The sequence below is a fragment of the Lepidochelys kempii genome, chromosome 11 (assembly GCF_965140265.1).
Source record: "Lepidochelys kempii isolate rLepKem1 chromosome 11, rLepKem1.hap2, whole genome shotgun sequence".
Lineage (NCBI taxonomy): Eukaryota > Metazoa > Chordata > Testudines > Cheloniidae > Lepidochelys > Lepidochelys kempii.
Genome location: NC_133266.1, coordinates 39772298 through 39798471, shown reverse-complemented (window position 1 = coordinate 39798471; position 26174 = coordinate 39772298). Strand labels below are relative to the sequence as shown.

General features: G+C 38.0%; 1 protein-coding gene across 4 annotated transcripts in view; it reads left to right on the top strand.

Moving 5' to 3' along the window:
• TLK1 (tousled like kinase 1) overlaps nt 1-26174 on the top strand; it is a 136169-nt gene that overhangs the window by 72521 nt on the left and 37474 nt on the right. For all 4 annotated transcript variants that reach the window (XM_073305809.1, XM_073305808.1, XM_073305811.1 and 1 more), the window contains 6 exons: nt 4501-4590; nt 5444-5536; nt 7145-7255; nt 8529-8665; nt 10270-10458; nt 21074-21140. In XM_073305809.1, the coding sequence (XP_073161910.1) occupies nt 4501-4590; nt 5444-5536; nt 7145-7255; nt 8529-8665; nt 10270-10458; nt 21074-21140 (687 nt within the window). The remainder of the gene's footprint in view (nt 1-4500; nt 4591-5443; nt 5537-7144; nt 7256-8528; nt 8666-10269; nt 10459-21073; nt 21141-26174) is intronic.

Below are 26174 nucleotides of genomic sequence, written 5' to 3'. Positions count from 1 at the left end.
GTATAAACTAGAATTACTGTCTGATTGAAACATTGTTGTAAAATCGGAAGGGAAGCTCCAAGTTAATTATTACACTGTATAACTTCAGGTAACTGGTCACCAGGTATGGGTGGTTGTTGAATTCCAAGTCATTTATTTAAAATAAATTCATAACTTTTTCACTAAGTAATTTCAAAAACAGGACATAATAGCATCTGTTCACAAATACCCTACACACATTAAAAAAAATATTTCTTACTCCTTTTTGCTAGGAAGGAATAGTGAAAAATCCAGGTTGTTTTGTTATAAACAAAGATGCTGATAAACCAACAGATTCTAGTTAAATTTAAATACATGACTACTGTATCCCATATAATTCTCCTTACTAGTAATGTTTTGAAATGTGAAAGTGGGATTTAATTTGAAAATAAATAGTTTCCGCTCATATACAGGCTTGCAGTGTTAATGTTGGACTTGCCTTTGTTTAACTCCGGGTGGAAGGACCATTTCTGGACAACTACACTTTATTCTACTTGCTATCAGCTTCAGAATTTGAACTCCAAATTTCCCTTACGCTCTGTTGCTCAGGAAATGTTTTTGAGTTTTGCTATGTATTAGGGCTGTCGATTAATCACAGTTAACTTATGCAATTAACTCAAAAAAATTAACTGTGATTAAAAAAATTAACCGCGATTAATCTCACTGTTAATAGAATACCAATAAAATTTATTAAATATTTATGGATGTTTTTCAACATTTTCAAAAATATTGATTTCCATTACAGCACAGAATACAAAGTGTACAGTGCTCACTTTATATTTTTATTACAAATATTTGCACTGTAAAAATGATAAACCCAAAAGAAATAGTATTTTTCAAATCACCTCATACAAGTCTTGTAGTGCAGTCTCTTTATTGTGAAAGTGTAACTTACAAATGTAGATTTTTGTTGTTGTTACATAATTTCATTCAAAAACAAAACAATGTAAAACTTTAGAGCCTACAAGTCCACGCAATCCTACTACTTGTTCAGCCAATGGCTAAGACAAACAAATTTGTTTACATTTACGGGTGATACTGCTGCCTGCTTCTTATTTACAAAGTCACCTGAAAGTGAAGTGCCAGGCGTTCGCATGGCACTTTTGTAGCCAGTGTTGCAAGGTATTTACGTGCCATATATGCTAACATTCGTATGTCCCTTCATGCTTCAGCCACCATTCCAGAGGACTTGCTTCCATGCTGCTGATGATCATTTAAAAAAAACAGTGCGTTGTGACTGAACTCCTTGGGGGAGAATTGTATGTCCCCATCTCTGTTTTACCCTCATTCTGCCATATATTTCCTGTTATAGCAGTCTCGGATGATGACCCAGCACATGTTGTTTGTTTTATGAACACTGTCACTTCAGTTAGGACAAAACGCAAGGAAGGTACCAATGTGAGATTTCTAAAAATAGCTACAGCACTCGACCCAGGGTTTAAGAATCTGAAGGGCTGTCCAAAATCTGAGAGGGATGAGGTGTGGAGCATGCTTTTAGGACTCTTAAAAGAGCAACACTCCGATGCTGAAAGTACCTAACCCGAAACACACACACACACAAAATTAACCTTCTGCTGGTGGCATCTGACTCATGATGTTGAAAACGGACCGATGAATGTTCACTCTGCTTTGGATTGTTATCGAGCAGAACCCGTCATCAGCATAGATGCATATCCTCTGGAATGGTGGTTGAAGCATGAAGGGACATATGAATCTTTAACGTATCTGGCACGTAAATATCTTACAATGCAGGTTACAACAGTGCCATGTGAATGCCTGTTCTCACTTTCAGGTGTCATTGTTGTGATGTGTTTGGTCACAGAGACCCCCTTGGGACTGTCACCTGATGTGCTGAAATGACCTCTGAGCCCATTTTCCCTGATGGCTTGGGACTCCAGAACCGTGCCTTGTTGAGCCAGACACTTTAGTCAGCTGCAACAGAGACCCATGCCTGAACCGCGCCTCCAAAGCTGCAGGCTTTAATTGAAAACCATTCAACAGGTTACCTGTCTCCAGCACCCAGAAACGCAGCTCCCAATGGGATCCAAACCCCAAATAAATCCATTTCACTCTGTATAAAGCTTATACAGGGTAAACTCATAAATTGTCCGCCCTCTATAACACTGATAGAGAGAGATGCACAGCTGTTTGCTCCACCAGGTATTAATCACTTAATCTGGGTTTAATAATAAACAAAAGTGATTTTATTAAATAAAAAAAGTAGGATTTAAGTGGTTTCAAGTAATAACAGACAGAACAAAGTAAGTTACCAAGCAAAATAAAACAAAGCACGCAAGTCTAAGCCCAATACATTAGGAAACTCAATACAGGTAAATTTCACCCTCAGAGATGTTCCAATAAGCTTCTTTCACAGACTAGACTCCTCTTAGTCTCGGCCCAATCCTTTCCCTGGTACAGTCCTTGTTCCAGCTCAGGTGGTAGCTAGGGGATTTCTCATGATTGGCAACCCTTTTTGTTCTTTTCCACCCCCTTTTATAGCTTTGGCACAAGGCGGGAATCCTTTGTCTCTCTCTGGGTTCCCACCCTCCTTCTAAATGGAAAAGCACCAGGTTTAAGATGGATTCCAGTACCAGGTGACATGATCACATGTCACTGTAAGACTTCATTATCCATTCTTTCAGGGTTGGCCTGCACGTACCCAGGAGGGTTTGTGAGTAAACAGAACCATTCGCAACCAGTTGTTCTAGCTAATGGGAACCATCAAGATCCTAAGCCACCATTAATGGCCCACACTTTGCATAATTATATTAGGACCTCAGAGTTAACTTCATATTTCTAGTTTAGATACACAAATGATACATACATACAAATAGGATGAACACACTCAGTGGATTATAAGATTTGTAATGATACCTTACAAGAGACCTTTTGCATAAAGCAAATTCCAGTTACATTATATTCGCATTTCAAGCATATTTTCATATAGCATATGGAGTGCAACGTCACAATTTGTAAACAAGAAGCAGGCACCATTATTTCCTGCAAATGTAACCAAACTTGTTTGTCTGAGCGGTTGGCTGAAGTAGGACTGAGTGGACTTGTAGGCTCTACAGTTTTACATTGTGTTGTTTCTGAATGCAGGTTTTTTTGTACATAATTCTACGTTTGTAAGTTCAACTTTCATGATAAAGAGATTGCAATACAGTATTTGTGTTAGGAGAATTGAAATATGCTATTTCTTTTTTTACAGTGCAAATATTTGTATTAAAAAATAAATAGAAAGTGAGCACTGTACACTTTGTATTCTGTGTTGTAATTGAAATCAATATATTTGAAAATGTAGAAAATATCCAAAAATATTTAAATAAATGGTATTTTATTATTAACAGTGCGATTAATCGCGATTAATTTTTTTAATTGCTTGATAGCCCTTCTCTCTCTCTGAATGTGTGTGTGTGTGTGTGTGTGTATAGCCCTTCTCTCTCTCCTTCCCCAAAAAGTGATTTCTCTTAGAGGTTTCAGACTGTTGTCTCAGTGATGTCTGGTTCCATAATATACTACAGGTTTCCCCTGTTCTGGGCCCTCTGATGTCAGAGAAGCCCTCCAAAACTAAAGGAAACCCAGCTTAGTTATTTTTGAGTTGTCAAACTTAGTCTAAGGCTTTATATACACTGGAAACTGAAAAAAATACACACACACACACACCCCCGAACGACAAAAGTTTGGCCGACGAAAAGCACTAGTGTGAACAGCACTTTGTTGGCAGGAACGCTCTCCTGCCGACAAAGCTACCGCTGCTCATTGAGGGTGTAAGTTTTTTGTCGGTGGGAGAGCTCTCTCCCACCAACAAACAGTAGCTTCACTGCGCGCCTTTTAGTGGCACAACTGTAGCAGCACAGCCATGTCACTAAAAAGTGCGTAGTGTAGACAAAGCCTCACAAAAATCTAGCTGAGGGACACTGGAAAAGGATGCAAACTTATGATACTAGTTGCTACCAGACAAAAGTTGGTAGACTTGGTATACAAGAGTCATTATTAGATCAGCTTTGTTCATACTATCTAACTGCTGTGGTTGATGCCAATTTTTTTTTTTTTGAGCATTAGTGTGAATTGATATGTATTGTGACTGTTTCTGCAAACTTTATTCTATTCCTCTTAAGGTAAGTAACGGTCTTTAGAAATTTTCTAATAGCTCCTATTCCACAGAGAGTAAGACTAAATCTGTCATCCTTTTCCCTAGGAATGGGATCTAATCTTAGTTCTTTTAGAGTATGTTGCACCTCTCCAAAATACATATGTCATTAATTGCATAGTGAATAGCTAGATGCAATACTCCAAAGATAGATCGGTCATATAGTTAAAAAGTATGGTCTTTCCTTGTTTTGTATTTTAGCTTGCTAATTACAACCAATGGTCAAGTAGTTATTCTCACAGGATTTTGAGATACACATTCAAAATTCTTTCACTTTGCAATCTGAGTATTTCAATTTGAAACTGATATCTTTTGTTTATGTATTTTAGGTTCAACAGAATAGTCCTTCTCCTACGGCATTAGCTTTTGTGGACCACCCTGTTACACAGCCAAAACAGTTATCATTTAAAATCACTCAGGTAAACACTTTTGTGTAGACACTTCCCATGTTCTTTTTAGAATACATGAAAACATTGATCAGTGACCATTTATTTCCGTGCCTGATAACTGGTTCAAGACCAGTAATTACAAAATTTACAGGTTCTGCAAGCATTTGTAGTGGTCTGCAAAAACACTTCTGTCCTTGATAAATTTTGAGCTGCTAGTCATTCTGATTACCATCTTGCTTTTTATGCTCATATAGCACTTCATGAACCATTAGAGTTAGATGAATGCTTTGTACCTTTTGCTCAAGATTCAGGTTGTCATGTGATCTTAAGTGTTGGTTTCTAGCTCTATCAGTATTTAAGATAGCAACCACTGTGGCAATGAGATATGGTCAGATACAACATGGCCTTTCAGAGCTAAAAGTCAAAGTTCTTTGTCAATGAAAATGGCAATCCTTTTTATGCCCTGAAGCACCCTTATTGTTGAACCGCTGTTTCGTCTGGCATGTCCAGCCCAATCCTCTGACCCTCTCTCTTTCACAGTTGGTTAGTTTAAAACTTCCTTACTTAGAGGGATACCATTTCAGACCAAACAGATACAATTTAACATAGTATTATTAGTAGACTTTTTCATTCAAGCCATTTCGTGTTTATCCCTTACTGAAAAAGAAAATTAATTGCTCTTTAATAGATTGGCTTTCAATTAATGAAGAACTTTATCAGTTAAAGTGGTTTGTCCAAACTCTTAACTCAACCCAGCCTATTAATTGGCAAAGACAATTACAATAATTTAAAATAATTAACAACATTGATGCAAAAATGAGGAAAATCATGTGTTACAGCTGCCAAAGAATGGAATTAAATATTTGAAAATGTTTTTGTTTAGACTGATCTCACGATGCTGAAATTAGCTGCACTGGAAAGTAATAAAAATCAAGACTTGGAAAAGAAAGAAGGTCGTATAGATGATTTGCTCAGGGTAAGTGTAAAAGACTGAATAAAAGATGTCTATTTAAAATTTCGGTTAGTGATGGTATATAGAAAATATTTGTACTACCATATAAAGCTGAAAATATATTAAAGTTTTAATATAAACATATGACAGAAAACACCAGATCTGTAAAGATTAAAATATTCTATAAAATCTGCATAAATGCTTTTTCTGAGAAGCAGCATATACTATAAGCTCACTTCATCCGATGAAGTGAGCTGTAGCTCACGAAAGCTTATGCTCTAATAAATTTGTTAGTCTCTAAGGTGCCACAAGTACTCCTTTTCTTTTTATGGATACAGACTAACACAGCTGCTACTCTGAAACCTAGCATATACTATGTGATAACTAAGTGCATGAATCTCATTTTTTTTTCTGCTTCAGCATTTAAAAGAAACATGTCTTTGGCACATCTAACTATTAAACATGGTTATAGACTTCTTGAGGCTCCAGACAAGGGTGATATTGTATAAGGCAGTTGTTAATTTAATTTCTTTGGCTTTTTACAAATCTTGATATATTTTCACATGACATATTTCTTGCTTTAATTGTAAAGTAAAGCATTCCTCAGTAGGACAACTTATTACTGCCTACGTTTTCAAGATTACCATGACAGAAGTACCGTGGGCACAAAATAACTGCCTATAATGAGAAAAAAATGAAGTACTTTGGAAAGTTCCTGTACTAGAGTAAGGGGGGTTGGGGTGGTTATACTCCAAAAGTAGTTGGGTTGCAGAGGTAACTATATCAACAACTAGACAAACAGGATGTGACAAAAAGCAGACAACAGTGCGCAGATACAACAAATAGAAGTCTTTAAAGGAGATGAGTGAAAGGGATTGTAATAACTTCACAAATTGTATATGTCTTATCTAATTTGTGTTCATGAAATCTTGTATGTTTCTGTTTTTACCTGCTAAGCAGTGTAGAAGTAATAAAGATAACATTGCAAAAATTCTAGTATGTTATAGCTAGAACAACATAACTTCAGTCTTCTGAGGTCATAATGTGAATACAAAGAGCATGCTTTAAACTTTTTACTCCCTTCCACTCCTCAGATATTTTTTTAATTTGTCAGTGTGAATTTTTATTTTACTGCGGGTTATGAAAGAGATTATTGTATTTCCATTTGATTCCTGTATGAAATCCTTTATCTGAAGAGGAACTGGAGCTAGAATTGAGCTTCCTATTTAATATTGGAAGGGTGGAAAAGTACTAGTGCTAATGTACTAGATAAGATGTATTTATTTACATATTTTATCTGATAAAATGCATCTGACACTTAAATATGAAGATACAGTTCAAACCTGTGTAATGTTAGGTATCATTCTGGTATTCAGCTTCCAATGATCATGGATCCCCTTCTTTGGGGGAGGGGGAAAAATAAAGCCACCTCTATACAGACCTGATGAGGCTGATGTACTGAGAATAAGGTTGTTTTGTTTATATATTTGTATATATGTAGGCATTCTGCTTTAGTGCATGTCACTGAAGATATACATTTGTATTGATAATAGTTATATGTTTTTGATTTGTAGTATTTTCCATAAAATAACACTGATCTGAAATATAACTTTTTTTTCATATTGTTCTTAGGCTAACTGTGATCTTAGAAGACAAATAGATGAACAACAAAAGCTACTTGAAAAATATAAAGAAAGGTTAAACAAATGCATTTCAATGAGCAAGAAACTTCTGATTGAAAAGGTAAGGTTGAACACTGTTTTTTCAGTGTGTGTGGTGGAAAGCACTATAGATAGTTACCTATGGAGTGCCGTTATTAAACTCTCCACCCCATTTTCACTTGCTCGTAACTTTCTGTTTGGACTGAAACTTTCTACGTTTTTGTTTTCTATGTTCTCAGTCCAGAACTAATTAATTTTAAATTTGAGAAAAATACCTTCAGCCATTTTTGAAATATGGAAGAGTAGAAAAAATGCATTTTTGAACATAAATGTTTGTTTGCTCACTAATAATTCAATCACTGTTGACCATAAAATATATGACGTTAGCATGTGGCTTTTCCTCTGGGTGACATTCAACCTTTTTGTGAATTTTGGGCAAACTGTTTTAAAATAAATGTACAGGTGATTGAAAAATCACTTCTGAACATGCTCAGTGGGGACATTCTTTTTGTGAAAAGCACATAAGAGAGCTAGGAGAATTTCTACTGTAAATAGATCGACTGCTACCTTCCATTTTCAGCTTAATATTAAGAGCAGCAAAAGCAGGTACTTACCCCTCTGCCATCCCATTCACCTAAATGAGATATGAAATTCAAATTTAATGCTAACATTCTTAAACACTAGCAATACTGCTTTTCTTAAAAACAACCCCAAAAAGTCAAGGAAAATGAATGGAAAAATTAGTTTAATGCAATGAATACAAGACAAGTCAGGACGTTAAGAAAAGAAACTAAATTTTTCCTTAAATCTGCTGCAAGAGACTGTGGAAGAATTCCCACAATGCAGGGTCACCCCGAATGCCTATACTGTCACCATTGCTAGCTCCAGCATCAGGGTATGCTGAGAACAGGATGTAGCAGGCCTGTTGTTCATCATACTAGGGGGAGTGTGGGCTGCTCTGGAGTGTAGAGCATCCCATAGACAGCTCTTGTGCTGGGGACACACCAGCCTGCTGAGCAGCCCTGAATTGTGACAGTGTAAAGGTAGCTCAAATTCCCCCTGCCTTCTTCCCTCATTCTTTGAATTCCATGTAACATTTGCAAGTAAAGTCAAGATTGGGTTTTCTGGCTCATGTATCATTATGAATAATAACTAAATTCTGATAATGTATAAGCCAGAAAAAATAACATGTATCAGTTCTGCAGAGGTAATTGGAATATGAGTAGTTGAAACTTATTTCCATCCATCATTCTTTTACCTACTACTCAAAAAAAGGCATTAGAGAGAGGACTGTGTTTTTTGCTAACTTGTAAACACTTTAGAAAAACTGAATGGTAATATTTTGATTTTCTTAGAGCACACAAGAAAAGCTGGCAAGCAGAGAGAAGAGTATGCAAGACAGACTACGCCTCGGGCATTTTACAACAGTTCGACATGGTGCTTCATTTACTGAACAGTGGACAGATGGCTTTGCATTTCAAAATCTTGTGAAGTTAGTCAATGTTATGTTTTTAAAATTCTCAGTAATTGTCAGTTCCCTCCAGTGGATTTTTTTTTTATTACTAAGAGCTTCTAGGATTGGAGCTGCTTTTCATATGTAGTATTTCACTTTGCTTTTTGAAGTTTCAGAATACAGTACAGAACTCCCTTAATCAACCAACAGAATGTAGAATGCTAAATCCTGTTGTTTTTGAAAGAAGATGATTGGGCCTCTCTTGATTTTAACAAGCCTTAGAACAAGTGTGAATTTACTAACTGAGCAGCATTTCATTAATCATCACAATTGATAGAAAAAGTTGTAAACCTAGATCAGTGATTCTCAAACTGTGGTCCACCGACTACTGGTGGTCAGTGGAACAGTTGATGGTCTGTGGAGGGCTTGCTGGTCACGTGGTGCTGGCTCCACATCCTTCATTATAGCAGCTTCTACAGACATCCAGGCTCTTCATTGCAATGAAGGAGGAGCGAGAAGGAGGAGCAAACCTAGCAGCCGCCACTAGGGGCTGCTGCTAGCATAAGCGGATGGGGGAAAGGAGCCTGTAGCCGCCAGCAGGAAAAGAGCTGCCTCAACAAGGTACTTCAGCAGAGAATGGGGCAGAGAAGGAGCTTGGGGAGATGGGGCAGAGGGTGGAGCTATGGAGTGGGAGGAAGAAACTAATTCATGACTTCAGATACATGCTTTGGAAAGTAAACTGATTTGACCTTTACATTGTTAAGTATTAATGTGTTCACTAGAAACTCTAGTTTTCTCAAGAAAGATGTGGGAATGCAGATGGGATTGTGATTGGGTAGGGATTTGGTCTGTGACGACACTCTTCAGAAATGGGTCCACACTAAATGTTTGAGAACCCCTGACCTAGTTAATATCTAATGATTTAGCTTTTACAGTCTTCCTTATGTGTTTTGTCCATACATACAATAGTTATTTATTGTGTAACCCAACTGATTATTTATTTAGGAAGGTCAGCTCAGCTAAAGTATCTGATTGGTAAAACAACCATATTAATATTCTGCATTGACATCTCTGACTTTTTCTTTTCTTTTGGTGTTGGTTGTAAGTGATAATGTCCACTTTGTCAGAATACCATTTGTTTCCAATCTGGAAAATCAAGTATGTATGTTACACTTTTGGAAACCTATTACAAAAGAAAATTATACCAACATGTTTCCAAAACTTTGTGAGAATACTCCTTCCTAATAGGGAACATTTGATTTCTCTTTAACATACTCTGAAATACTCTTACTCTTCATTTGTACAAAAATGATTACTGATAGAAAAAGTACAACCTTTTCAATTACCCTCCTCTTGCCAAATTGCAAATCTGTAGCGTATTATCCGACAAAGAATACACCAAGAAACAAACATACAAAATAAAATAAAATCATGCAAATTCTTCTTCTGATCCCCAAAATAAATATTCACATTTACAGTGCCTAGTTAAGAATGCCTCACGAGCTTTTCATTTTTACCAAGAAAAGAGTTCGTGGTAATTCAGTGGATTAGAATCCATCGTTGCCATTATTAGAAGCCTGCTTTTTAAAATGTTATTAGCTGTAAAAATATTAATAATTAATGCAATATTTTTGGTTTTACAGGCAGCAAGAATGGGTGAATCAACAAAGGGAAGATATCGAAAGGCAAAGAAAGCTCCTAGCCAAACGAAAACCTCCATCTACAAATAATTCTCAAGCACCATCTGCCAATTCGGAACCAAAACAGAGGAAAAATAAAGCTGTCAATGGGGCAGAAAATGATCCCTTTCTTAGACCCAGTTTACCACAGCTGTAAGTTTACCAATTCAATCAATCTTTTTCATCGTTTCCTAGGTGTTGTCCATTTTGTTTGCAGCGCAAGTAGTGGCATAACCCCAACAGTTATGCCATATGCCAGCAAGTTAGGGACTTACTCTGTTCTCACTGATGGCTTGTCTAAATTGAGGAAACTTGCACCAAAATCTATGTAGCTGCAATGTATCATTGCAATCTTGGGTAAATTGCATCAGTCTGTTTTGCCTTGATGCGATGTGTCTACTGGTCTCTAATTAGACATGCCTAATTCTAGTATTCTACGCTTGTAACTCCACTGATTTCAGTGGAGTTAGCCTTCTTCTCCTTTCAGTTAAATTGATGTAAAGAAGGCTTTGGTGACCAATTCAGCTTCGACTGAAGAAGATAATAGTCTTTCAATTGGCTTCGAAAGGAGTTGGATACGTCCTGTAGTATCTGAAGGCCTGCATCTAAATTAATAATGCGCTAAAAAAAAGTAAATGATCTTGCATCTTTTCTTCTAATTTAAATACTTTAGTGCTGGTTTAATGGACACCATCAATTTAAGAATTACCCTTCTGTCTGAAAATTTTTTACCTACTATGGAAAGAGATTGAAAAAAAGTAAACTTTGCTTTTTTTCAATTTGTTTACTTTGTTTTTGATTGCATTTCATCATATATACTGTATATTCATTATCACTATCTCCCTGTATAATTTCTCCTCTTTTGTTTGAGTTTTCCATACAACATCAGAAGGGAAGCACATTTTTACAAATATGATAATGTGGTTATTAAACTACAAAAAGTTGGCCAGCGCACCAGGAGAAGTACTTCAAAGTTCTTTTAAACTACTATTTTGAAATTGGCTAGATCCCAGGTTGATTGTGATCATTAATCATCAGAAAAATCATTATTTTAAATATTTACAATTATAACAATGTTCATCTTTTTCTGATTATCAAATCCAATATCCCCTTCACCTCTGCATCATTTGTTTCTGGCACATTTTGCACATGGTGGCAGAAGAATTGAGACTAAAAGGGGGCTGCAACAGGATTTAGAACTGACAGACCTTTAAGTTAATACTGATTGTGGTTTGTTTCTAAAAGTGATGCTTCTCAGAAAGTTTACTGTAGGAAGGCTGTTCAGAGATGCTAATTTAAAACACAAAAACCCTTAAATTTTCATATATAACTAAGTGAGCTGTAGCTCACGAAAGCTCATGCTCAAATAAATTGGTTAGTCTCTAAGGTGCCACAAGTACTCCTTTTCTTTTTGCGAATACAGACTAACACGGCTGTTACTCTGAAACCTGTCACTTAAGAAGTGCTTCTTTCTCATATAAATGCTTCCCTCTGCAGCTGTATTCTGACGTTTTCTTTTGAAATACTGCTGGAACTAAAATGGGCTCTTCTCTAGAATATTTGTTTTCAGGGGAACTAGCTATTTCTTCTTCCACAGTTTGTCAATCCCTAACTCTTTGTTCAACTTAAGAAAAAGGAATACATACACTGGGATCTGTAAATCTTGTGTTGTGTTTGTAGAGACTTTAGCATTCTTGTTGTTTTATAAGATCTGCAGGGCAGCTCTGTAGTCACTTTTACTTTCTACCATACAAACAAAGCTTGTGCCAATGTAAATGTTCTATATATTAAAAGCCAAGCAATTGTTACTGTTACTCTTAGCCATGAATATACCTGACCAGTGTATTTGGCTAAGTCTTTTTAGTCTATATTCATGTTAAATTTTCTGAGATTTTCTGCTACTTTAGTAGATGATTAATTAGTAGATGATAAATTTTGCTTCAGTTGCATGTTTCACAAGAGCATTGCATATTTAATTGTACCGTGAATCTCTCTTGTCCAATTTGTTCCAGATTCACAAATAGCTATTCCTATCCTTCCTTCACAATATTCTCAAATTAATTATATTTACAATTTTCAAGTTCACATTTAATTTAGGTTTGATTAAGCAGATTAAATTGAATACAAATTGAGCATTGAAGACTTCTTTTGACAACTATATATCCAATAAGTTAATTGCAGTTTGTTTTTTATATTTTAGTAATCAAATGGTAGTTTACACATATTAATCATGATTGAATCAAGACTAGCTGTGCATTTGTATACGTTAATTTGGTCCTGATATAACTGCTGTTTTATGTATAACACTGCCTGCCTATTTTGTCTTTGTTGAACAATTGTGTGTTGCTGGGGTCCTTTATGCGACCTGGGATCACCAGAACACAAGGGCCTCTTGTGTTCCTTTGCCAGGAGCTTTAGGGGTTTTTCAAACTTTTAATTAGGATTTGTTGTAGTCTTGTTAGTGTGATACCTCTTCTTGTCTGAAAGATACCTACAGTAAAACTGCTGTTCCCCATTACAGAGCTAGACAGATAACACATGTCCATGTGTTAAAACAATTATTAATTGTGCTTTTTCCAGTCTAGTATTCAGTATTCATTTACTCTTTCTGATCTCCATTACTGCATTCATATTGTGCTCATCAGTGTGCCCACATCACTCTGAGAATAATAGTTCTAATTAGCCCATAGCCGAAGGGAAGAGGCTTTATTTATACCTAACGGAGGGAAGTACAGAATTGCTGAGATTAATTAACTAAAACAGAGTCCCTCTGGCACCACCTTATTTAGTTTTGACAATGGCGTAGCTTCTTGTGTAGAGAAAAACAAATATTTTTTTAGCTTGGTTACAAAAAAGTGTGATTGAAACGAGGGTTGAAAACAGCTTTTTGTATATGAACAGTTTTTTAAAACAGTTTTCAAAACCAATAGAAGGTGATGGCTGTGGCTTTGCCAGTGACAGGTCATTTTCCTGATGTAGTTGGATGATTAAAGGAATAACAACTTACCATGTTTGTCTAATGAGTTTGAAAGTGAATCAAAGTATTCATCAAGATGGCAACTGACCACCTGAAGAAACCCTCAATGCTTGTGTTTAGATGCAATTGACTAAATGAGCAGCGCAATGTAAACACTATCCTTGTCTGCCAGAGCTCTTAGTAATTTTTGGTGTCCCAAGTGGTTAATGGTTCCATGTGAGATTTCTTTATTACCGAACAAGCAATTTTTTATAATAAGCTCACTTAATTGGCATCAGTTGAAATGTACCTCAACAACTGTTAACTTGAAGTGCACAGATAAACTCCTCAACTCTTTAAAAAAAATCTATCCCAAATTTAATTCTACTTCAAGTGAGGCAATTAAGTGTTTAATGCCAGCCCCCAGTGTTTGAATTTCTGGAAACAGCCATTATGTGCCCATCTATAAAAAATTACAGACCAGTCATTTTAACTTCTGTACCTGGAAAGATAATGGAGCAAATAATTAAGCAATCAATTTGCAAACATCTAGATGATAGTCAGGTGATAAGTAACCATCACCATGGATTTGTCAAAAACAAATTGTGTCAAAGCAGCCTGATAGCTTTCTTTGACAGGATAACAAGCCTTGTGGATAGGGAGGGAAGTGGTATACATGGTATATCTTGATTTTAGTAAAGCTTTTGGTAGAGTCCCTCATGGCCTTCTCATAAATAAACTAGGGAAATACAACCTAGATGGAGTTACTATAAGGTGGGTGCATAACTGGTTGGAAAATCGTTCTCAGAGAGTAGTTATCAAGTTGTTCAAAGTCATGCTGGAAGGGCATAATGAGTGGGGTCCCTCAGGGATCATTTCTGGGTCTGGTTCTGTTCAGTATCTTCATCAGTGATTTAGATAATGGCATACAGAGTACACTTATAAAGTTTATGGATGACACAAAGCTGGGAGGGTTTGCAAGAGCTTTGGAGGATAAGATTAAACTTCAAAATGATCTGGACAAACTGGAGAAATGGTCTGAAATAGGATGAAATTCAGTAAGGACAAATGCAAAGTATTTCATTTAGGAAGGAACAATTAGTTGCACACACAAAATGGGAAATGACTGCCTAGGAAGGAGTACTGCGGAAAGGGATCTGGGAGTCATAGGGGACCACAAGCTAAATATGAGTCAACTGTGTAATGCTCTTCGCAAAAAAAGTGAACACCATTCTGGAATATATTAGCAGGAGTATTGTAAGCAAGACCAAACCAAAAAAAAAAAAGTAGTAATTCTGCTCTGCTCTGCTCTGCTCTGCTCTGATTAGGCCTCAACTGGAGTAACATTTCAGGAAGGATGTGGACAAATTGGAGAGAGACCAAAGAAGAGCAACAAAAATGATTAAAGGTCTGGAAAACATGACCTATGAGGGAAAATTGAAAAAATTGGGTCATTACAAAAAACTAATTTTACCATACTAATTTTCCCCTACTGTTACTCGCAGCTTCTTATCAACTGTTTTAAATGGGCCACCCTCGTTACCACTACAAAAGTGATTTTTCCTCCCTTGGTATTCTATTGTTAATTCAATTGTCTTGTTAGACTGATCCCCCCACTTGGTGTATGTGTGTTTGTGTGTGTACACACACACATACGTATATATGTATGTGCGTGTATATGTATGTGTTTGTGTGTGTGTATACACACACACACACACACACACGTACAAACACACATACATATATACCTGCTACTGTATTTTCTACTCCATGCATCTGATGAAGTGGGTTCCAGCCCACAAAAGCTTCTGCCCAAATAAATTTGTTAGTCTCTAAGCCCTGGTCTACACTAGGACTTTAGGTTGAATTTAGCAGCGTTAAATCGATGTAAACCTGCACCCATCCACACGATGAAGCCCTTTTTTTCGACTTAAAGTGCTCTTAAAATCGATTTCCTTACTCCACCCCTGACAAGTGGATTAGCGCTTAAATTGGCCTTGCTGGGTCGAATTTGGGGGTACTGTGGACACAATTTGACGGTGTTGGCCTCCAGGAGCTATCCCAGAGTGCTCCATTGTGACCACTCTGGACAGCACTCTCAACTCAGATGCACTGGCCAGGTAGACAGGAAAAGAACCGTGAACTTTTGAATCTCATTTCCTGTTTGGTGTTGAATGTGATTTAATGTGCTCCTAATTGCCAAAGTGAGCTGAGCGGCCTCCATGCTTGCCTTGGTATGGCGTCCGCACAGAAAAAAGGCGTGGAACGATTGTCTGCTGCTGCTTTCACGGAGGGAGGGAGGGAATGGGGGCCTGACGATATGTACCCAGAACCACCCGTGACAATGTTTTAGCCCCATCAGGCATTGGGCTCTCAACCCAGAATTCCAATGGGCAGCGGAGACTGCGGGAACTGTGGGATAGCTACCCACAGTGCAACACTCCGGAAGTCGACACTTGCCTCGGTACTGTGGAAGCACTCCGCCGAGTTAATGCACTTAATGCACTTAGAGCATTTTCTGTGGGGCCGCACACACTCGAATATATAAAACCGATTTCTAAAAAACCGACTTCTATAAATTCGACCTAATTTCGTAGTGTAGACATACACTAAGGTGCCACAAGGACTCCTCATTGTTTTTGCTGATACAGACTTAGCCCAGCTACCACTCTGAATCCTGAAAAAAATTGGGTTTGTTTAGTCTGGAAAAGAGAAGACTGACGGGGGACATAACAGTGTTCAAGTATGTAAAAAGCTTGTTACAAAGGAGGAGGAAGAAAAATTGTTTTTCTTAACCTCTAAGGATAGGACAAGAAGCAATGGGCTGAAATTGCAGCAAGTGAGCTTTAGGTTGGACATTAGGAAAACTTCCCAACTGTCAGAGTGATTAAGCACTGGAATAAATTGCTTCGGGAGGTTGTGGAATCTCCATCACAGGAGATTTTTAAGAGCAGGTTAGATAAACACCTGTCAGGAGTGGTCTAGATAATTAGTCCTGCCACAAGTGCAGGGGACTGGACTAGATGACCTCTCAAGGTCCCTTCCAGTTCTCTGATTCTGTGTTCTTCAGATGAGTAATAAATTATTGCTTTTAGAAAGAACAATTTTTTACATAGTGACTTCCTCCCTTCACTTTTCAGCTTTATCTGTTTTGGTGCTGGTGATTTCCTAACCATCACTTCCTCTGTCACTCCATTTATTCAGTGGCAGTGTCTCATGCAAATACTTCAGATTCGATCCCTGTGTCTAATTTAAAATGTTTGTAGGAGGGGATACTAAGCTGTCAGTTATGCTAATCTAATTGAACAAACTTGTTTAGAGCGAACATTCTGTTGAGCATGGAGGAAGTAGAAAATATATTCAGCAATTTTTTCAGAATTACATGTTTAAGCACCAACAATGTGCCTGGGTCTTTACAGGACAAATAAAGACAGCCCTTGCCCCAAGCAGCTTAGTCTATAAGACAAACAGAGATAAGATGCATCCGATGAAGTGAGCTGAGCTGTAGCTCACAAAAGCTCATGCTCAAATAAATTGGTTAGTCTCTAAGGTGCCACAAGTACTCCTTTTCTTTTTGCGAATACAGACTAACACGGCTGTTACTCTGAAACCAGAGATAAGACCCAGAGCAGATGTTGAATTAGAACATTACGGGTGAGATTTTTGAAAATGCATAGCATTGGCCTAGCTCTGTAAAAACCTCCAATAGAGTTAGGCTAGCTCTGGAGCACTTCTAAAAATTCCATCCTAAAACATTTTCTTTTTGTTGTGTAAGGAAGGTATGAGCAGATGTATTTGAACATTTTGTTGTATTCATATCCCCACTTTTTTTTTTTCTTGGGGGGAGGTTGAGAGGAGAGATCATTATACTAGTAGCACCATGGTGGTTGTGATCCACTATAGATTATGTTTAAGGCTGCGAGTCTGTCATGGAGGTCACATAATCTGTTACTTCCATAACTTCTGCAGTGGCTGGTGCTGGCTCAGGGGCTGCCTGAGGCAGGCAGCCCCGGGCCAGCAGCAGCAATTTGGGTGTGTGGGAGGAGGCTACGGACAGGAGGTTGGGGGGCACTTACCATGTGGTGGGAGGCTCTCACTGGCATGACCCTGGAGTGCCTAGGTGACTGGGGGGGGAGGCGCTCCGTACTGCCTGCCCCCGCAGCTCCCATTGGCTGTGGTTCCCGGCCAATGGGAACTGTAGCAGCCAGCGCTTGTACTCCTCTACCAGCTAGGAGCCGCAGGGATGCAGAGCCAGGTAAGGAGCCCCTGCCAGCCCCGGGCCACCTCCCCCAGCACCTGCAGGATCTCCGGACCACCCGTGCCTCTTTCCCATCCCCTTTCCCTCCCCCCACTCATTTTTAGTCACAGGTATTTTTGGTAAAAGTCATGGACGGGTCATGGGCCGTGAATTTTTGTTTACTGCCCGTGACCTGTCCATGACTTACTAAAAATACCTGTGACTAAAACATAGCCTTAATTATGTTGCATCACAATTTCTGTTTTAACTCCTTGTCTTCAGTCATTCACTTCTGAAATTTTCAGGTTTTAGCTGAAATTTTCCTTAATAGGTCTGTGCCTGGTGATTATTTTTGATAAGAGAAAAATCACTGAGCTGTTCTTGCATGAGAGGAAAATGAAGAGAAATATGTCAGTCAAATAGGGGTACTCCTCAGTATTTTTGTCAAGAGTTTTGAAATCTATCTATGAAAGAGACTATCTAAATTATGTGGCCCATCTAACAAATAGAAAAACTAAACCTGAAAATTTGGGTGACTTGCCTGGGCAGTACAATGATGTAGTGGCCTATAAACCAAAAAAACATGACACAAGGTACGTTGTTAGAACTTAACATGTGATAAATAGGAGTAATATTGCTATTAAAGTTTCTATAAACTAATGTGTGAGGGGTAGCACACTTTAATGTTCAAATAAGGAATACTTAACCTACTTCTAGCAAGTCACCGTTTTTGAATCCAGGTGGGAACGAGGTTTGTCTCTTCACCAGTAATCTAACACAAATTAAACTAATTGTGCCTACAGTAAAATTTAGCATTTCATAAGCTTCTCTGAAAAATTGTCAACAGTTTTAAATTGCTTATGCATCATGCAGCGCCTCTAACCACATTAGATTTGTAAATAAAATATACTGTAAGAAAAACAGTTGTTTACTGGGCATAGTGTGAAAGGATGGAGAGAGTCTGGCTTGAAATGGTAATATATTTTCAAGGTGACCTCAGCATATTCATACTTGTGAGTTGTGCCTCTCAAGGGTTACTGAGCTTCAGAAATATCCTGTAAAGCAGTGCCTATTGGAGCTATACAAACTTCTTATCCTGGCTCTGCACGTAGGTACCCAAGATTATGAAAGGACCAGGTTTCCTAAATTGCCTTAGTTCCTTCCTTTTTTCAGCTAGCTGTGGCTGAAGGACTTTCACTCAGTGCCCAGAGTGATTTCTGGAGGATTTGATATAAAACTTACGTTTCCAGTGATTAGTTTGTGTTTGTGCCTTTATTCTAGATCAGGGGGTTCTCTAACTTTCTTATTGTGGCCTCCAAGTACTTTCATAAGAACAGCAGATTTAGGTGGTAAGCATTGTGTCTCTCCATGTTTCTAGAAGTAGACACGCAAACCAATAGTTTGTTCTTGCCATGATGTGTGTAGGGTCATCATATCTTGACTCCTTTGGGCAGCCGAGGCTCTTTGCCTTTCTACTCAAGGAAACTTAACAAATCCAGTCCCTATATCAGACACTGGACATAGACCTTGTGGAGAAATCTCAGTCAGGGCCTTTCTTCTGTGAGTGTCTGGCTCAGCCTTGGTGCTGTCTTGTGCAGCTGGCAGGTTCATCGTGACAGTTCTTGGAACTGGAGTGGTTGGTTTGTCCAGGGCTCATGTTCTCACTTGTGCTCACTTCTCTGGCCTATTGGGACAAGCCATTTGAGGCTCCATTCATTTGCTCTCCAGTTAGCATGTGGGCTATATGACCTTAATGACAGGATATCCTCTCCCTTGTGGGTTTGAAGAAGGTCAGACATAAAACCTATTGCTAGTCACCCATCTGCTGCTCTCAGACAGCTAAGGTTTTTTCTTCACTGCCACTTCCTCTACTGCCCACACCAGTATCTGTAAAATTGTCCCCTCGGTTGGTGTGCATAACTGCCTTTCACCCAACAAAGAAGAAGTTGTCGGGCACTTTGAAACAACATTGTCTTAAAAGGAGGATTGCTTCTTCCTCAAATTTTCCTGGGGACGTGGCCACGTCCTTGTTTGTTTGCCCCCTGATATCAGCCGGTTTCACGAGATGTTAGAACGTATGACTGAAGCTCTGAAATTCAGATGTCTGTAGATAGCCTTTTTAACTGTTCGAATGAAATCCAGCAGTACTAAGAGAAAGAGGGTCTTGCTACATTAATAATGAGCTACTGGACCCTGCTAAAGACATCTGATTGATTCCAATGTCAATCCCAACCATATTTAAAAAAAGGCAGCGACAATAAGGAATTCCAGTATTTCTGTACCTATATTGGCTCATTAGTGGTGTCAGTAGTAATTGAAAGATTGACAAAAATCCAAGATAATTTTTACCTTTCTACTGGGTAAGGACACCAAAAAGCTTGACTTTTGGTGAGAGATGTTTAGTAAATTTCTCTGGGGATCTGTGTGGCTAGGTACCAATTGCATCTTTGGGAAGAGATGTGTCTTCTCATTGACCACCTTTCTGACAAGTAGAAAAATGCTCTAAGATGGTGACTGAAAAGTGTTCAGTGTCCTAGCATGTCTTACAGGCATGACATGTCAGATGCTTTAATTTTTATGGTGGCATTAGTTGTTTTTCCTCAGTACTCCTATGTTGTTCTAAGGCTCAGATCTGTGGAGACCTACTCCTATTTGATGGGGAGATCCCTTGCAATTTTAAGATGAACAAGGTGCTTCAAAGAATAGAAGACTCCAAAGTATAACAGCAGTAAGTCTCGGGAAGTCCTTCCATCAGTCCTGACGAGGGAGAACTCTTTTTGGTATTAGAGACCTTACATGACATTCTGAAATTCCGGCCTCACTTCTGGAAGGTGCAGACTTTGCAGTATCAGAAGAAACAGTGGAAAGTATGTCAGGCAGTGAGCTGATTAATCTTCTTCCACTCTTTTTGTCATCTTTGGGATCAAGCCTTCAGATTTGACACATTGAATGAGAACTGAGAGGTGGTTTTAACTTTGGTTTTTCTCCATTTCCCCTTCTTTTGAGGATCTTTTTAGTCTGTTTCCTTGCAGTTTTGAGTGGAATTACTACAACTCACTGGGTAGTTGAGGTTGTTCAACTTGGATGCATGATGCAGTTCTGCTCCATGCTACTTCCTAACTACCTTTCCTAATTTCTATGATTGGAGACAATGATCTGGAAATCCTGAGTCTTAAACTAGATTCTTTCAAACTGTCTATGGATTCCTTTGTGGTAGTGCACTGAGTGACATATTTTGAGAACCAAGCACTGAGGCAATTGCTAAGATTTTGGGATGGGAGATGGTCAAGGAGAAGATCTCGTACTAAGTAGTGGTCTCCTGAATGGTAAGTGGTCCTAGCATAAACAATTAATGTTTCAGAGTACCAGATAATTTCTATAAATAATGGAATGACATATTATTTAAAAAAAAAAAAAATCCAGACACAATTTTAAATGTGATGTTGTGTTGGTAGTTATAAATGGTAAATAAAGAATGCTATTTATTGTTGTTTGACAAATACATTAAAATATGAATATTTCTGTATCTTTTATAAGATAGTAAAATCTATAACTGTATATTATTATTTTTGCAGATTGACTCTAGCAGAATATCATGAACAGGAAGAAATTTTCAAACTTAGATTAGGACATCTTAAAAAGGTATGTGTAGTCATTTGCTCTGTGATTTTTGCTGCTATGCATCAAAGTGCAAAAACTAATACTGTCACAGTGTAAAAAGAGCTTGTTAGAGCTGTCTTACAAAATTGATTACCAGTAAGCAATGAAGAGTTCTGTATATGCTGAATAATGACTTTATTCCTTCCTGTTCCCTAATGTGGCATATTCTGGAGTATTGGAGAGACAGCATGCTTAGCTTCATGAAGTACTGAGTACATTGTATCAGTCTGCACTGACCTCTTGGATCAATGCAAATAATGAAGCAAGCAATTTACAAATACCTAGAAGATAATAAGGTGATAAATAACAGTCAGCATGGATTTGTCAAGAACAAATCATGTCAAACCAACCTGATAGCTTTCTTTGACAGGGTAACACGCCTTGGGGGTGGGGAGGAAGTGGAAGATGTGGTGTATCTTGACTTCAGTAAGGCTTTTGATGCTGTCTCGCATTACCTTCTCATAAACAAACTCGGGAAATACGACCTAGATGGAGCTACTATATGGTGGATGCGTAACTGGTTGGAAAATCGTTCCCAGAAAGTAGTTATAAGTGGTTCACAGTCATGTTGGAAGGGCATAATGAGTGGGGTCCTGCAGGGATTGGTTCTAGGTCCAGTTCTGTTCAATATCTTCATAAATAATTTAGATAATGGGATACAGAGTACACTTACAAAGTTTGTGGACGATACGAAGCTGGGAGGGGTTGCAAGTGCTTTGGAGGATAGGATTAAAATTCAAAATGATCTGGAGAAGTGGTGTGAAGTAAATGGGATGATATTCAATAAGGACAAATGGAAAGTACTCCACTTGAAGGAGGAACAATGAGTTACACACATATGAAATGGGAAGTGACTGCCTAGGATGGAGTACTGCGGAAAGGGATCTGGGGGTCAGAGTGGATCACAAGCTAAATATGAGTCAACAGTGTAATGCTGTTGCAAAAAAAGCAAGCATCGTTCTGGGATGTATTAGCAGGAGTATTGTAAGTAAGACACAAGAAGTAATTCTTCCGTTCTACTCTGTGCTGATTAGGTCTCAATTGGAGTATTGTGTCCAGTTCTGGAAAGATGTGGATAAGTTGGAGAAAGTCCAGAGAAGAGCAACAAAAATGACTAAAGGTCTAGAAAACATGACCTGTGAGGGAAGGTTGAAAAAATTGGGTTTCTGTAGTCTGAAGAAGAGAAGACTGAGAGGAGACATGATAATAGTTTTCAAGTACATAAAAGGTTGTTACAAGGAGGAGGGAGAAATATTTTTCTTCTTAACCTCTGAGGATAGGACAAGAAGCAAGGGGCTGAAATTGCAGCCAGGGTGGTTTAGGTTGGACATTAGGAAAAACTTTCTAAGTGTCAGAGTTGTTAAGCACTGGAATAAATTGCCTAGGGAAGTTGTGGAATCTCCATCATTGGGGATTTTTAAGAGCAGGTTGGACAAACACCTGTCAGGGATGGTCTAGATAATACTTAGTCCTGCCTTGAGTGCCGGGGACTGGACTAGATGACCTCTCGAGGTCCCTTCCAGTTCTATGATTCTATAATGTAGGGATATTATTGTTTTCTGGTCACTGAGTGAAGGAAGGTTGACTCAATGGGTAGAGCTTATCAAATGAGACTGGTATGGACAGGGCAACTTTTAATCTTTGTTTGGCATTAATGGTATTTGCTGCATATACATTTTATCAGCTATGTAACAATACATTAAATATGAAATATCAATATACGAAATACTACTGTTATCTTTCTGTAGGCCCCACAGATGAGGTCACTGGGAATTGAGGGGACTCAGCTTCCTGCAGTGAGATGCTCCATACCTCGTTGTCCCTTCCACTAAATCACATTTCTGATCTCTGCTTAGGAAAAGGGCATATTACTCCAGTTCTTAGTTTCAATGCAAGATGCAGTGAATAAGGCTACAATTCCCTCATGCGTATTTTTAGTAAAAATCAGGGACAGGTTGTGGGCAATAAACACAGTTTCACAGAAGCCTAAGACTTGTCCCTGACTTTTACTAAAAATACCCGAGAGGGGGGAGCGGGGAAGGACAACAAACAGAGCACTGCTGGGGCTTGTAGCTACTTCAGCCCCCTGCTGCAGCTGCAGCCCCATGGGGGTTGACCCAAACCCAGCCGCTGCTCCAGCGGCCCTGGAGACTGCTACTGATCAGTTGTTTTGGCACCATTCCCCCCAGCTGTTCCCAGTGTGTTTTCCTCGGGGCTGACAGCTGCTCTAGCCTTGCCCCAGAAGAAGTCACAGAAGTCCTGGAAAGTCATGGAATCTGTGACCTCTGTGACAGAATCGTAGCCCTAGCAAAGAATGTTATACACATACTACAATTAGAATAGTTAATGTGAAAAAATTAGAATGGAAATAGCAAGATAGTTGGTAACCAGGCAGTGTTCTATTTGTGCAAATAAAATTTCTTGTCTCTCCCCTCTGGCTGTCTTTGTGTCCAGAATTGCCACATTTCAGCCTGAAGGAAGATTAAGAATTTCTCTTTTGTTTAAAAATGTTTAAGCCCAGATTATGCTAACTGATTTGGTGTTACGATGCTTTGTGTGCTCTAGTGTCACACCTCTGAATGTTGCAATCTGTCAAGTTTGTATTGTGTACAGAGGAAACAATGCTGTGGAAGTAAATATTTTGTGTTGGCAATATCCTTTCCATAATTCCAGGTGCGCTGATATGCTTTATTCTTGTTATGAACTTCCTCTGTTAGAATAATTCGTGAATTCAGCCGTTCCTTTAACAATGTGTTTTAAAGTAAAAATGAAAATTGATTTAAGGTCAAATATCTTTGCTGAATATCTTGACTAAGCAAGTTGTCAGGGGCATTCAGCACAGAAATAAGTTTTACAAACCATTTATTTTCAGTTGTATTTATCATTTGAAAATGGAAATGATATCTGTCATATTGTGACTAAAGTTGAAGCTCTCTGTGAATCCTCATGATACTTTTTGACTCAGTAAAGATCTGAGAATGCTGTAACATTTTGTAACATAAATACCATGGATAAACTAGGTTGCAATGACAGTTTTGATATTTATGTCACATTCTGGAATAGCTTCAATCAGACAGGAAATGCAAAGAGGGTGTCACAAAGGAAGGAAAGGGGGGTTTTAAAATGTTAAAATACATATCCCCTTTGAAAATTCCCATATAATTTGATTAGTGGAGTCATTAAACACAAAAATTCAGGCTTAGTTATTATTCATTCCTCCTTGGCAGAGTACCGTTAATGGTCTCTCTGATCTGGGTGTCTGATCTACATTTTCCAATATCACTGTTTTTTTGACATTCATTTCTGTCTTGGCATGGTTACTTTTTTATTTGTTTCTTAAACATTTTTCTTGAAAAATAGAAGAAAATATATTTAGTTTTAATTAATCAGCATAAATGTATTTGACTTTGTTCTTGTGGTTAAAAAGCAAATTGGAAGCACTTACTGTTCTTGGAGGAGGCATGTTTTTAGACTTCATTCTGGGGAGGAAATGCTTTTTGTCAGTCAGTGACTCAGCAACAGTTGAGTAGTTTTAGATAGATTGTTTAAAAAGCATTTAAGGCCCCACTGCTACAAAGGTTTACACACATGCCTAACTTTACTCATGTGAGCAGTTCCTTTGTTAAACAGAGGGACCATTCAAATGGGAAAAGCTAAGCATATGCTTAAAAATTACAAACTATTTTACTTGTAAATAATTCTGTGTTTCGTTTTAGAATCGAGTAATATACCTGGTCTGGTAGTTTGAAGCTAATGCAGCAACACAGGAGAACTAAAATGAAAGCTTAAATCCAATGTATATGTGTCTACTGATCGTTTTCCTTGCAGGTAGACATTTTGAAGTTTCACTAAAATTTCTCAATTTACTTCATATTAAAATTAATTGTAAGTCAAGGATATCGTCAAAATCACCAAAGTGGAACTTACAGTTTAAAACAAAAAAAAAAAAAGTAGATTTTCAGATTTTATTTTTCACACCAAACTCAAGGTTTCTAGACTTTTCTTTGCATTGATTTTATATATACATTATTATATTTACATTTTGTACATTTGAATTCTATATATAAGTAAGTATATGTCCATGTTCACTAATGGCTCAGTTTAAAAATACAGCTAAATTAATCAGTGGCAGAATAAGTGTGTGTGTGTCTGTCTGTCTGTAAAAAGTAATATTAGAAAAATATTTATTTGTAACTCTATAATGTGCTAGATGTCCTTTTTTAGAAAAAATAATCAGTCTCCTTTTTGCTTTTCATTTTATCTTCACTTTTATTGGTTCTTCTCATCTCCTAGTGTTCCCTAGATATGTGTTTCTCTGCCACCATAACTCTTCCTTATTTCCATCTGCATGCCTTCTCCATCTGGTTCTTTGCTGCCTGGTCCTCCTTCCCTTCACTCTCTAAATGCTTTCATGTTGCTCCTTTCTTTGCTCCCCTGGGTGTGGTGCTTACAAATGGTCCTCTTGTTTCCCAGCTCCTCAAGAAATGTCTCTCCTGCTAGATCCTCATGGCTCTTGTTCTTATGTTTTTACATAGCTGGTTCTTCCTTGTTTACAGGTATTCAAAACCTTAGTGTCTGAAGTAACATCTGGAAACTGTGAGACCAGCCAATTCTCTTTGGCCTAACACTGGTCTAATGAACCACATTTTGAGAACCACTGAGTTGCATAATATATGAACAGAACTCCAAAAGAGGCAAACAGGATCCCCCCTCCCCGTAGTCTCTGAGAATAACACTGGCAAGAAGAGACAAATAGGGTTTTTTTAAGAATGGGTGTGTGTCAAATTCTTTATAGAAGACTAATGGCTTATGAGAAGCTGCATATCATTTCAGGATATTCACCTGAGAGCTGCCAGGGTGAAGCTAAATATGAAAAAAATGGCTTGTTAACATACAAACAGGAAAATGCAAATAGTATTGTATACTAGGAAAAACCAATACTCCACTTAGTTTTGCCAGCAGAAGAGGTACCTTGCACTAGTCCAACTGCTGAAAATTGGGGATTTGGTCCTTCTT